General features: G+C 64.5%; 2 protein-coding genes across 4 annotated transcripts; both read left to right on the forward strand.

The window, feature by feature from the left end:
• The first annotated feature begins 294 nt into the window (after positions 1 to 294).
• On the forward strand, positions 295 to 5,406 carry GFUS (GDP-L-fucose synthase). 3 transcript variants are annotated; one of them, XM_082364076.1, is made up of 11 exons: positions 302 to 415; positions 1,425 to 1,581; positions 1,923 to 2,037; positions 3,117 to 3,245; positions 3,319 to 3,392; positions 3,592 to 3,725; positions 3,846 to 3,910; positions 4,275 to 4,341; positions 4,499 to 4,578; positions 4,789 to 4,888; positions 5,064 to 5,406. In XM_082364076.1, the coding sequence occupies exons 2-11, from the start codon at positions 1,436 to 1,438 to the stop codon at positions 5,117 to 5,119; spliced, it is 966 nt and encodes a 321-aa protein (XP_082220202.1). In that variant the 5' UTR covers positions 302 to 415; positions 1,425 to 1,435; the 3' UTR covers positions 5,120 to 5,406. The 3 variants fall into 3 exon arrangements, with proteins under 3 accessions (XP_082220201.1, XP_082220202.1, XP_082220203.1); XM_082364075.1 differs by lacking the exon at positions 1,425 to 1,581 and having other exon boundaries at positions 295 to 415; XM_082364077.1 differs by lacking the exon at positions 1,425 to 1,581 and having other exon boundaries at positions 1,816 to 2,037.
• A 2,375-nt stretch (positions 5,407 to 7,781) lies between these two features.
• Positions 7,782 to 12,187, forward strand: PYCR3 (pyrroline-5-carboxylate reductase 3). Its single transcript, XM_082364589.1, has 6 exons — positions 7,782 to 7,932; positions 9,486 to 9,550; positions 10,001 to 10,180; positions 10,497 to 10,709; positions 11,035 to 11,127; positions 11,320 to 12,187. The coding sequence occupies exons 1-6, from the start codon at positions 7,833 to 7,835 to the stop codon at positions 11,500 to 11,502; spliced, it is 834 nt and encodes a 277-aa protein (XP_082220715.1). The 5' UTR covers positions 7,782 to 7,832; the 3' UTR covers positions 11,503 to 12,187.
• Positions 12,188 to 13,364: the final 1,177 nt, after the last annotated feature.

Here is a 13,364-nt window from a genome sequence, read left to right on the forward strand (position 1 = left end):
TTTGCCCTAGGAAAGCACTGAGGAGTTGCAGCTCCTCCATTTTTCGAATGGTGTTTGGTTCCTGCCGCCTCTCCTCGGTGCACAGATTGCGGGCTTTCGGAGACGCGCCGCCCCTCCTCCTCTCCCACGCCCCCACGCTCCCCAGCAGGGGCCTGCGCCCAGCGCCAGGCTGGGTTAAGGGCGGGTCGGGGTCTGCCCAGGGGAGGCGGAGCCGGAAAGAACTACATTTCCCAGGCTGCTGCGCGGTGCCGGACTCCACTTCCCAGCAACGCCCGGGGCGCCCCTCCAGGACTCCATTTCCCAGAGTTCCGCGGGAGGGCCCGACCTGGTCCCGCTTCCTCCACCTAGCCCCAGCGCGTGGCAGGACTCAGCCGGCGCCTGAAGCCGCTCCCCGGGGAGGTCGGGTAAGGCGCAGGTGAGACAGCGCGAGGCACGAGGGGACCCTGGTGGGGGGCGTGGTGTGGCGAGCCGGGGCCTGGGCCTTGGGTGCCCAGCCAGAGGGACCTGAGGGGTGCCAGGAACTGGGGACGTAGGAGGGGCCTGGAAGCGTGGGAGGGGGCCCAGCTGCAAGACGCGGTGGGTTCGGAGGTGAGGCCAGGAAGGGGACCCGGGGGCGTGGGAAGCGCCTGGGGGACGCGGAGGGGCCCGGCCGTGGTGGAGTCTACCCCAAGGCCTGCTGCCGCGCTGCGCGCGCTCTCGAGAGCAGCGGGATTTCTGGGCAGCGTCCCCTCCGGTCGGGGCTGCCCGTGGGGCCCTGCAGCGGGGTCAGGGCCGTCCTGTAGCGGCCCGAGCAGATTTCCAGCCCCCAGGAAGGGTCCTCAGAGGTGGTGGCGCCCCGAGGCCTGTCCATTTCTTAGCCAGAAGCGCAACCTGCCCAGAAGGAACCAGGCTCTCGAAGGCTAGCTGGGACCAGCTGGCCGCTGGTGGGCACCGGGCTGCATACACAGGCGCCGCCCCTTCCCCCTCTGTAGCATATGGACTTTGGCTGGGAGCAGCCCAAACGACCTGGGCCAGGAGCCCCCAGCCCCAAGGTTGGCTGCCTCCTCTCTTGTCAGCCAGAAGGGAGCCGAATGTTCCTTTTCTTGGCCCAGTGGGGGTCAGGGTTGGGCCTGCAGGGCAGAGCCCGGCTCTCCCAGCTGGGTGGTAGCCCTGGGGCCCCTGTGCAACTCTAGACAGAGGGCTCCCTGGGGAACAGGGCTGAGAGGAGGGGTTGACTCAGGCTAGATGGGTGTGTCTGGTCCCCAGTGGGCAGTCTCCCTGCCCTGTTGACCTTATACTGTGCCAGTTGCCCCAGGCCAGCTCTTGGAAGTCACAGTGGGGCCCAGTGCTAAGGGCAGTGACCCTAGGCTGGGGCATCTCAGGGGAGTGGGGTTCTGTTTCGTGGGAGCGGGATGGCCTCAGCCTCACACCATTTGGCCCTGCAGGTGCAGCCAACATGGATGAGCCCCAGGGGTCCATGCGGATCCTAGTGACTGGGGGCTCTGGGCTGGTGGGCAGAGCCATCCAGAAGGTGGTAGCAGATGGGGCCAGGCTGCCCGGAGAGGACTGGGTGTTTGTTTCTTCCAAGGATGCTGATCTTACGTGAGTGGGCTCATCCCTGGAGCAACCCCACCATGCCCTCTCCAGACTGAGAGCTCTGGGCCAGGCCTGTTCCTGGGTCTGGTAGCCTCATGTGTGGGCCGTCCCTGCCAGGTGGCTGGCCTGGCCTGGGTGTGTGCAGTTTTGCTCCTGGGCAAACTTCCTCCCATCTCTTCCTGTAAGCCCACACCCTCATACCAGCCAAGGCCTGACCCGGCACACTTTCCCTTTTGGCAGCCCCTCCCACCTTCGGCCCTGCCTGGCTCCTGCCCCCAGTGCTTTGAGCCAGGGTGCTAGTTCCCTCGGGCCTCCAAGCAGCCCCTGATGGCCCGGCTCCCCCTCAGGGACGCTGCACAGACCCGAGCGCTGTTTGAAAAAGTCCGGCCCACACGTGTCATCCATCTTGCTGCAATGGTGGGGGGCCTGTTCCGGAATATCAAATACAATTTGGACTTCTGGGTAAGTGAGGGGGCCCCAGTGAGCACTGGGCGCCAGGACCCCGGATTCTGGGAACTTCCTGGCCAACTTCCCAAGCTCACGTTCCGGCCCCAGGAAGTCCCTGAGGGGCCCCCAGTGACCCACACTTGATTTGTAGGTAGAGGGGCACACAGGTGGACCTGGGGGCATTTGGCCCAATAGGAAAAGCCTCAGAGCTAACCTGGGGGTTGGAGGAGCTGAGACAAGCCAGTGTTTGCCGTGTGACCCCCGGCTGGTTCCTGCCCCCTGGGCCTTCAGACCCTCCTGGTCCCAGGAGGTCCAGCTGCACTGAGCCAGGCCCACGGTGCACTCAGGGGTGCAGAGGTGTGTGAGCTGGGCTCTGGGTCTGCAGCATGTGCCTTGAGGGGTTGCACGTGTGGGGTAGGGGCAGGAGGAGAGCTGGGCCTCTGAGGGCTGGCCCCATCATCTCTAAAATTGGCCTTGGCCTGGTTTGGCCCTGCATCGGGCCTGGGATTGCAGAAGCTCAGACCACATTTTCCCTGGGGGCCCCTGTCTCAGTGACAGCCTTCCCAGCAGGCTGCCTGGCCACCACCTCTCCCCAGACCACCCAAGTGCCCTGGCCAGCTCAAGTCCCCGGAAGGGGCCGGAGGAGGGGTGTGGCCAGCCAAGGCTTCACTGCTGCTGAGCAGTAGAGCAGGGTGAGCTCCTGGGGGTGCGGGAGTGGAGGGGCCGCTTCTTCCTGCCCCGCCGCGGGGCCAGGTTGGGCCCCCTGGGCTCCTGGCTCGTACTTCACCTGCCTAGCCCTCAGCAGCCCCTGTGGGCAGGCGCGGCCCTGAGCTTAGGGGTGTGGCCCCCTCCTCAGGGCCCTCCCCCAGCCTCCGGGGAGGCAGGCCTGGACCCTCCTACAGCCCTGGGGGTGGGACTAACAGGCTGGGAGGGGGCCGTGGTTTCTGGACAGTGGGTCCTGGGAGCAGGTAGAACAGCTGGCGCAGGTACTGCCTGCAAGGGTGTGTCTGAACTTCTGTCCCTGGAAGGGCAGGTAAGGGCTGGGATCCTGCCTGGGGCCTGAACCCGCCCTGCCCCTGCCCCTCCCTCCTCAGAGGAAAAACATACACATCAACGACAACGTGCTGCACTCGGCCTTCGAGGTGGGGGCGCGAAAGGTGGTCTCCTGCTTGTCTACCTGCATCTTCCCCGACAAGACCAGCTACCCTATAGATGAGACCATGGTGAGGGGCGGGGCCGGGGCGGGGCCTGGCCTGGGGGCAGGGCTGAGAAGCAGCGGCTCCTCTGCTCCCCCAGATTCACAACGGACCCCCGCACAGCAGCAATTTTGGCTACTCTTACGCCAAGAGGATGATCGACGTGCAGAACAGGTCCTCTTCCTGCGCGTGCCAGGCTGAAGCCAGCCAAGAATGGGGAAGGGGGCCCCAGATGCCCTGTGGTGGGTGGGCCCAGGGGGCAGCCCTGGCAGGGCTCCCAGACCTCGGCTCCCCTCCTCGCTAGCCTCGGCCGGTGTGGGGGCTCGCCCGTGATCCGAGGATGAGGGCCAGAGGAGATGCTGTGCCCCCGCAGGGCCTACTTTCAGCAGCACGGCTGCACCTTCACCGCTGTCATCCCCACCAACGTCTTTGGGCCCCATGACAACTTCAGCATCGAGGACGGCCATGTGCTACCTGGCCTCATCCACAAGGTGCACCTGGCCAAGAGTGAGTGACCGCCACCCATTGCCCAGCTGGTTGCCTGCCTGATGGGGCCCCTGGAGCACAGCGGGGAGGAGGGGCGGTGCTGGCACATCCCCTCTGACACCTGCCCTCCCCAACCCGCAGGTCGCGGCTCAGCCTTGACGGTGTGGGGCACAGGGAGGCCTCGGAGGCAGTTCATCTACTCACTGGTTGGTGCCGCGAGGGGCACAGCTGTTCCCCAGAACGTCTCCTGGAGCTGCCGTGCTGGCTGTGGGGAGGCATGAGGGAGCCTAGGAAGGGCCGGGTGTCCAGGCTGAGCCCCCAGGGGAGCAGTCACTGGTCCTCGCTGGGTCCGTGTAGGTTCCTGTTCCCAGGGAAGTTGCTGGGTACAGCTCTGAGCTCATCAGGAGAAAGGACTTGGGGCGGAGCTGGCCAAGCACTGCCCAGAGGGGGGTAACCCAGGCCCCAGCCAAGCCTGGGCTGCACCCCGCCGAGCAGGAGCACTTGGGAGAGGTGACCTGGGCCCATTTGGCCGTAATTTGTGGCCTTTGACCCTGGCTGTCTGACCTCCAGGACCTGGCCCGGCTCTTTATCTGGGTCCTGCGGGAGTACGATGAGGTGGAGCCCATCATCCTGTCAGGTGGGTGCCCTGCAGCCCCACCCCCATTGCATGGGGCAGGACACCCGTCTGTCCTGAGAGCCGCTGAGCAGGGCAGCGGGAACATCCGTGGGGCTGGGCGGCAGCGGGTCCAGGCAGAGGAGGCCTGACCTGGCCGTTGGCCCCTCGGTCCCCACAGTGGGCGAGGAGGATGAGCTGTCCATCCAGGAGGTGGCCGAGGCCGTGGTGGAGGCCATGGACTTCCATGGGGAGGTCACCGTATCCTTTGGTTCTAGGCAGGACACCGTGGGCCTCCCTGCAGGAGGCTGTGGGTCTGACGCACCCATGGCACTCACCCTGGCAGCCGGGGGTGAGGGGGTCTGCTGCTCTCTCCTGGAGGCTCCCCCTGGGAAGGCTAGACAAGGTTCAAGGGCAGGCTGGTGGGGGGGTGGGCTGCCCCTTCTGCTGTGTCCTTGACCAGGTGCCTAGTTTGATACAACCAAGTCGGACGGGCAGTTTAAGAAGACGGCCAGTAATGGCAAGCTGCGGGCCTACCTGCCCGACTTCCGGTTCACGCCCTTCAAGCAGGGTGAGCCCTCCCACCCCATCCCTCAGGACCGCCCGGCCCCTCCCCGGGCCTCAGCTTCCCTGCTGCCCGTTGGGGGTGGACGCCCTGCAGCTTTGGCCTCCACACCCTCACCGCGGAGGCAGGACACGGGGGTGACTGCCCTACGTCCCTGGGCCTCACCCGCCCGCCTCTGCAGCCGTGCAGGAGACCTGTGCCTGGTTCACTGACAACTACGAGCAGGCCCGGAAGTGAAGTGCGCCGCGGGAGCGGGTGCCGCCTTCTCCCCGGCGCTCAGCCGGCAGAGCCCAGCGGCGGCCACTCAGAACCTGCCGGGGCTGAGGGCGCTGCCCTCGTGGCGGCGGGCCCCTGCTTCACGCCCTCTGCCTGGGCAGGCCTGGCTAACTGTCCGGTGAGGCCCACCGTTCACACCGTCCTCAGGGAAGCCGAGGCCTGGCCAGGCCCGGCACCCTGCTGCCCAACGCCAGCCGCAGAGCGTGTACACTTCTGATCCCTGGGAGCCAATAAAGTGCATTTCCACAGGCCTGGCCCCGGCAGCTCTGTATCAGCCCCCCATCTCCCCCGCCCCCAGCACTGCCTCCTGAGCCTGGCCCGCCCCCAGGAGCTGCTGGGCCACGGTGGCCAACTGTCCCTGCGGTGGAAGGGTAGCAGTGGCCTGAGACACGGAGAGGTGGGTGTGTGGGCAGGTGGCAGGAGAGGCTGGACCGTCATTGGTGGGGACAGAGGGCAGGCGCCTGCGGCAGTCCCCACGGGCTGCGGCCATAGCCGAGCCTCTCCACGCACAGCCAGGTGCAGGCCTGGGTAACCTGCACTCCCTGGGCTTACCCCCACTCATCCCCAGGACTTTGGGGAAAGAGGCTGGGTCTGGATTTGGGCAGGCTGAGCGGGCACGCAGATGGATCTGAGGAGAGCAGTGGCGATTGGCCAGTTCAGACCTGGCCCCTCATCTCCCTAGCCCTCAGGTGGCAGCTTGGGTGCTGGGGCCTGGCCTGCCCTTCTCCCATGGGCAGCAACAGGTATCACGCAAGAGTGGGCCTGGCAGGCATGGAGGTGAGCGGCACGGGCCTCCCATCCGCAGCAGGAACGTCTGGACCCGTTGACCAACCGGCCCCCGCCTAGCCAGTCAGTGCTGGGTGTGCTTCCCCCAGGACCCAGGCACCTTCCCTGGCTCCGGGGCCCACCGCTTCTCGGGTCCCCTCTCCCCCGGGGTACCCTTTGCTATCTTCACACCAGTGACTCCCAGCTTTCTTCTGGCCCCAGGTGCGCCTGCCACGTTCCTTACTTCCTTTGTTCTTTCAGGCGCCATGGGCGGTCTTCCCTGTGCCAGGCACACAAGTCCCGACCTCTGTCCCTGTGTCCAGCTGATCCCTCACTGCATGTGTTACCACCACCCCCGCCCACGGGCCTCTCCAGGGGCCAGTCCTGCCCCTCTCACGTCAGTGCCTCCCCACCTTTTAGGTCTCTGCTGACGGGGTTCTTCCTCTCTGAGGCCCACCCCACCTGCTTGCTCCTCTGGAAACACCTCCCCTCCCCCACCCCCCAGGGCTTGGAGCTCCAGGACCGGGTCCGCCCTTCACGCTGTATCCACTGGGTGCCAGCCCCTTGTGAATGTGAAGGGTCTGCCCCTGTGGGCGTTCAGGGAGAGGGGGAGCTGGTGGTCCCTGAGTTGGAGCTTGGATCAGCCAAGTGAGAACGGGGGGAAGGAGGCCCAGGGCAGGGCAGAGAGGCCTGGACATGCCCGGCCGGACACAAATAGTGGTTGTGTGTCCTGACTTGTCCCTTGGGTTATGGGGTGTGTGTGTTTATCGTAGAGGGGCTGTCTCTCCAGCCAGAATGCAGGTCTGCAGGGTAGGGGTTTCTGCATTCCACTGCTGTGTGGCCTTCGTTCCCAGCCCAGAGCAGGGCCCTCACGCTGAAGGGGCAGCGTTGAAGGAATGAAGGGATCTCATTGTTGAAGAGCTTAAAACGTGTCAAAGTAGAGTTTAAAGAAAATAAAACATCTTTAAAATTAAGTCTTAAAAACTGCAATCTTAGTTCTTCAACCTTATTTTTCCCATGTCAATCAAAAATTACAAGCACAGCCCACACCCACACCCACCCTCCCCCTCTGTCTCTAAGGTGGTCCCTGGCCAAGCACTCCGTCTCCCACAGGACCAGCAAGAGGGGCCAGGTCTCTGCTGGGGACCTAGGCCTCACGAAGGTCTCCCCTGCAGCTCCCTGAGAGGCCCTCAGAAACCAGAATCCAGGCTGGCCTGAGGACCTCCTTTAACAGAAAAGCAGACCCCTGCTCCCGCATTTCACTGGCTGTGCCAATTTTATGCTGTCACCCGGACCCACTGCGGCTTGGGGAAGAGCTGACCACAAGCTCTGACCAGGCAACCCTGTCCTCCACACCCAAGTCCACTTGCAGGCTCCAAAGGCACTCTGTTCCCACCCAGAGAAACAGGCCTGAGGCACCCACCTCTGGGACAAGACCAGAGGAGCCCCCACCCTTTCTTGCCCTTCGCCTTTAAAAGACCAGCTCAAGTTGCGCTTTGGGAAATCTCACACTTCAGGACAGGACCCAATACAGTATTCTGGCCCCCCGCCGCGTCCCGCCCCGCCCCGCCGCGCCCCGCCGCGCCCCGCCCCGCCCCGCCGCGCCGCGCCGCGCCGCGCCGCGCCCCGCGCCGCGCCGCGCCGCCCCGCCCCGCCCCGCCCTGCCCCGCGCCGCGTCCCATCCCGCCCCGCGCCGCGTCCCGCCCCTCCTCGCCCTAGATCTCTCCTGCCAATGAGCTGCGAAGGGGCGAGACCAATTGGTAGCGATCAATAGAGCGTGGAGCCCGCGGGAGGGGGCGGAGCGTGAGGTCTCGGCAGCCAATGGACGAGGGCAGGTGCAGGGTGGTGTAGCCCATTGGCGGCGCTGAGGGCGCGGGCGGGGCGGGGCGGGGCGGGGCGCGGTGGCGAGATGGCGGCGTCGGTGGCGGCGGAGTCCGGCCCGAGGCGCGTGGGCTTCGTGGGCGCGGGCCGCATGGCGGAGGCCATCGCGCAGGGCCTCATCCAAGCAGGTGGGGCGCGTGGGGTCCCGGGCCGGCGGGCTAGCGGGCGTCCGACACCGGCCTGTGTGGGAGGGACGGGCTTACCTCTCCATAGCTCACCTGCCCCGCGGAGCCCCGGGCAGCACGGGGCCCTCCGCGCAGGGGCCCCAGGGTGGAGCTGGCCGGCGGGTGTGGGCCAGGGTGGCACGCGGACCCTGTCCCTCCGGCCTCTGCTTTCTCTGGGAGCGCGGCTGGAGGGGATGTGGTGGAGAGGCTCAGCGCCGGCCGTCCCCACGTCCGAGTTGAGATGTGCTGTGAGCGCACAGAATAAAATATACGCCGAATTTGGAAGATTTAGCATCCCAACAAAAAATAACGTATCTTAGTAACTTTTAATATTGATTAGGTGTTGGAAGGGTAACATTTTGGCTACACTGAGTTAAATAAAATGTACTACAATTCATTCGTTTTTTCCTACTTGTTTAATAAGACTACTAGAAAATGTAAAGTAACGTGTGTGGCTCGAGCGATACTTCTCTTGGACAGCCCTAGCTTAGAGCGCGGGATCTCCTGCCGACTTCCTAACCTCGTACCTCGGTCGAGCTGCCTGACCGCTCTGAGCTTCCGACTCTTCTTTCTGTTTGTTCGCCGGCTGCACCCCTGGTGTCCGGCACTGTGCACATTTGGGGCCACATTCTCCATTCTTCACGTTGTAGGCTGTTTAGCCCCTTGCCTGGGTTCTCCCTACTAGATGTCAGTGACACCCCAGTTGTGACAGCCAAAATGTTTCCAGACACTGTCAATGTCCCCGGGGGGGGGGGGGCAAAATCATCCTCGGTTGAGCACCACTTACAGCAGGGATGGAGATGCTGTCCTAATCATACTCCACAGTATTTAGAAACCTTTATATGTAGATATGGACTGGTTTTCTGCCTTCAGCCATATGTCAAGGTCTAGGAAGGTCAAAATCATCAGAAAACAGTTTACTGCAAGTCTCAGGTGTTTTACCTGTAAAACCTGGAGTTATCACCTGCCTCCCCGGCTGCACGGAGTCTCACAGTGCTGCCACCGTCTCTTCAGGCCGTGGGGTGCACTTCTGCCTTCCTGTTAGACCTTACAGAAATCTGATCTGTAGAGGATTTCTACCAAACGGGCACTGAGCCTCTGCTTGGATGTCCCCGTACAGATGTACCCCCCCTCTGGAGGAAGCTCATCCCCCACCCCAGCCTCCCTACCCACCATGCCCCCTCCCCAGCCTTCCCGTTCCCAGAGACAGGGATCCCTGGGATCTGTGTCGTCACGAGACAAGGCAAGCTCCTGGCCCCTGTGTCCAGCAGGGCGTCTGGACTCAGCAGCAGCAGCAGGTGGGCAGCGATGACTGCTGAGTAGAATCAAGTGAAGCTGGTTGCCTGGTCCCAGCCGAGTGGAGCGGCCCCGCCAAGCACCTGGCTTCTTGGAGAGGCTCAGCATGGCCCAGGTGTGGCTGAGCCTCAGAAACGTGCCGTAAGGGGCCCACCAGGCTGGCTTCTCCCCGCGCCACATCCTCACTGATACCCCCTACCCGCCTTTGCCTTTCCTTCCAGGAAAAGTGGAAGCTCAGCACGTGCTGGCCAGCGCGCCGACGGACAGGAACCTCTGCCGATTCCGGGTGAGCCGGGCAGCTCCTCTGAGTGGAGGCTTCCCAGGGCTCAGATGGCTCTTGGCTCCTTGGGGCCAGGGAAGTGCTGCTTACTTAGCTAAAGTTTCGAGACGGGCTGGGCTGGGGAAGGGGAGGTCAAAGGCCAGAAGGAAAGTCAAGGTTGTGGAGGGCCAGGGTGGGGTAAAGGGGTGTGTGTGCGCGTGTGCGTGTGCATGCTGGACGGGCAGGAATGTCACGGGCACTCACTGGGATCAGAGGGGTCGAGGAGGTGCTGACATCAGGGCCATCTGAGGTTGGATCCTGAGCGAGAACGGGTGGTCTGGGCGCATGATGGGCTTTAGGTTTAGGGCCGTTTGCAATGGGGGGCCCATGGGGTTGCAGGGTGGGCTCTGGCAGGGAGGGCTGTGGTCTGGGAGGATGCCCGCTGACGTGGGCCTGGTCCTGGCAACCCTGCTGCAGGCCCTGGGCTGCCAGACGACCCACTCCAACCGGGAGGTGCTGCAGAGCTGCTCCCTCGTCTTCTTTGCCACCAAGCCCCACATCTTGCCGGCTGTCCTGGTGGAGGTGGCTCCTGTGATCACCGCTGAGCACATCGTGGTGTCCGTGGCTGCCGGGGTCTCCCTGAGCACCCTGGAGGAGGTGGGTGGCCTGTCGGGGTGCAGTAGGGGCTGAGGCTCTGGCCCCAGGGTGGGCTCTGCTGGCCTCCCACCCCTGCCATCCCAGACTGGCTGCAGCCTGGGTCCAGCCCTTCCAGAAACCAGGATGGGTGGGTTGGGGGGCAGACAGCCTCTCAGCCGGCCTGCACAGGCAGCTAGGGGGCTGGGGTTAGGGCTCCTCCCACCTGGGGTTAGGGCGCGACGCCCGGGAAGTAGCGGAGAGCCTGCGCTGGCCCGGCGTGTACCTGCCCGGCAGCCAGATCCCACGGCCGCCCTGATCGCAGCCTCTCTCCCGCCAGCTGCTGCCCCCGATGGCGCGAGTGCTGCGGGTCTCGCCCAACCTGCCCTGCGTGGTCCAGGAGGGTGCCATGGTGATGGCGCGGGGCCGCCATGTCGGGAGCAGCGAGGCCAGGCTCCTGCGGACCCTGCTGGAGGCCTGCGGGCAGTGCGAGGAGGTGCCCGAGGCCCAGGTGGACGTCCACACTGGCCTCAGTGGCAGCGGTGTGGCCTTTGTGAGTGTGGTCTGGTCCCCGCACCCCAACCCCTGTCCTCACAGGCCGGCCCTCCCTCGGCCAAGTGGGGCCTTGTGGAGCCCCCCTGACAGCCCCTGACCCCACGGCTCCCCAGCTGGGTCCCCAGCTCCCCGTGTGCGCCGCCCACCCCATATCCGTGCCTTCCCGGGCCTTTGAGGCCAGCCCCTTGGCAGACCCCTCAGCTCTGGCCTCGGCTCTGGTGGCTGGTGTGCCGGACCTTGTTCCTGAGGGTCCCCAGCCTTTTGCAGGCTGGGTTCTGTGTCCAGGGGAGTGCTGGCTTTGTCCCCGCCCCCCGCTGCTACAGGTGTGCGCCTTCTCGGAGGCCTTGGCCGAAGGAGCCATCAAGATGGGCATGCCCAGTGGCCTGGCGCACCGCATTGCCGCCCAGACCCTGCTGGTGAGACCCTGCTGCCCGGTCCTGGGGGAATGTGTGGAAGGGGAGGGGGCAGCACGCCTCCTGGGAGCTGTGGGAAGCGAGACAGCAGGCCTGAGCAGCCTGGGCTGAGATGGGGCGGCGGGGGTGCGGGTGGGGCTGAGCTGAGAGGGGCTGCTGGGCTCCCCCGAGTCACCCCAATGCCACTCTCCCCAGGGAACGGCCAAGATGCTTCTGCAGAAGGGGCAGCACCCGGCTCAGCTGCGGACTGACGTGTGCACGCCGGGCGGCACCACTATCTATGGGCTCCACGCGCTGGAGCAGGGCGGGCTACGGGCAGCGGCCATGAGCTCCGTGGAGGCTGCCACGTGCCGGGCCCGGGAACTCAGCAGGAAGTAGGGCGCAGGCACTGGGTGCAGGCCATGACCACCCCCCCAGCCCCTTCCCGAGGACTCGGGTTCTCTCCAGCCTGCAGGCCGGTGGAGGAGCTGCTTGAGGTCTGGGAGGATGGGTGGAGGACAGGTCCTGGGCAGTGGGGAACACAGCGGGGTGTGGGCCCCTCTCCAGACCCTAAGCTCGTGGCAAGTGGCAGGTGGAGCTGGTCCTGATGACCCTTCCCTGGGTCAAGAGTCCTGGAGGGTCCCATGGCCTGGCCTCTGACTGCAGGATTTGGTTCTTAGCATGTCCGCAAAAGGACCAACAGGCCAGGAAAGCCAGCAACTTGGGGCCCTAAGCAAGGACGAGGGGCCTCCGGGTGTGGGACAGGCTACCTGCAGCCCAGGGCTCACAGGGGACTCCCCACCCCACACGGGCCGCAGCGCTGGAGCCCCTTCCTTCCACCCACCAGCTGCGAGGCTTGCGGCAAAGTGACCCCCGTCTGTAAACAGGGCTTATGCGGCAGCCTGCCCCTCGCTGCCCGCACAGCCCTGAGCCCCCCACCGCTCCAGCCTTCATCGGCGGCTGGCCCTCAGCCAGCAACTGCTCATCTGACCCTGGCCCTTCCACCTGCTAGAAGGCTCAGCCCAAGTCCCTTTCGGCACCTTTTTTTTCACTTTTGAATCGGGAATAAAGACGTTGTCCTATAGCATGGAGCAACCAATATTTAATTGGAGGCTGGTAAAACCAAATTCCAAGCGCCTGGAAGCACGTCTCAGCCAAGGCCCAGGATACTGGGCTCAGACTCGGAGCTGTGGGTGCAGGTGGTCTGGGGACAGGGTTTCCTATCACCCGAGAGCTCTGCAAGGGTGGGCTCCCCCTCCCCCCACCCAGCACTCCAGCCTCACCCTCAGCTGTACGTCCATGGGTCCCCGCCATGTATCTTCCAACAGAATCCCTGAGGACCAGGCTGGGCTCGGCTTGGGGAGCAGAAGATGCAACTCTGCCCAGCCCTGCCCTTAGGCGGTCACCTCCTGAATGAGAGGTGCCCGGTGAGCCCAGCTGGTGATGGCCCGTGACAGGAAATGCCAGGTGAAGAGGGCCTGACCCAAGAACGGCAGCTTGGGGCTGGGGGCAGGGTTGCAGCCCATTCGCTGGCCGGCCAAGTCTCTTCACCTTATGCTGCAAGGCTGAAATTACTTTTCTCAGAAGCTGGTGGATGTGAGCTTTTTCCATCTATGTCCCTTTTCCGTACCCTCCTGTTTTTCAAATCAGGTGTTCTGGATCCAAGCACTAAACAGAGTTACAAAAATAAGAGTAGAACAGGGATCATGTGACATTGGCACATCCAGACTTTATTATAAAGCGCGCTGGGCCCATCTGGCCGGTGACCTCCGCTGTCAGTGAGGTTGGCTGTGAAAGGGCCCCTCGACAGGGCAAGCACCCACAGCCCACTTCACCACCCTTGCCCCCGGGGCTCCCCTGGTGATCCTGACCCGCTCTTGGGCCAGCAGGCTGGGGGTCCCAGGAGGCCCGCGCCCCCGCTGGAGGGCACCCCCTTCCTCTTGCCCCGCGCTCCAGTGCTCCATCTTCGGTCCCGCTGTCACCTGGGGGCTCATTCCCAAGCGTGAGGCCCCTCGGGCAAGTCTGGCCTCATACAGTTTCCCTCTGATGCTGCAGCCTGGTCTTGCCCTCCCAACCCCCCAGGTGGGCTGGTTTCAGCAGAAGCCTCAAGCTCACCTTTCCACCTGCAGTGCTTTCCTGCTGTGCCTACCACCAAGCCCACGGGGCCAGCCCTGACAGTGACTGACCGGGGGCTGCTTTTTGGAATCAGTGACCTTCACCGCCTTGAGGATTTGTCAGAGGGCTGTGAACAGGATGGGGAG

Source organism: Balaenoptera borealis (assembly GCF_965194805.1).
Source record: "Balaenoptera borealis genome assembly, chromosome: 17".
NCBI lineage: Eukaryota > Metazoa > Chordata > Mammalia > Artiodactyla > Balaenopteridae > Balaenoptera > Balaenoptera borealis.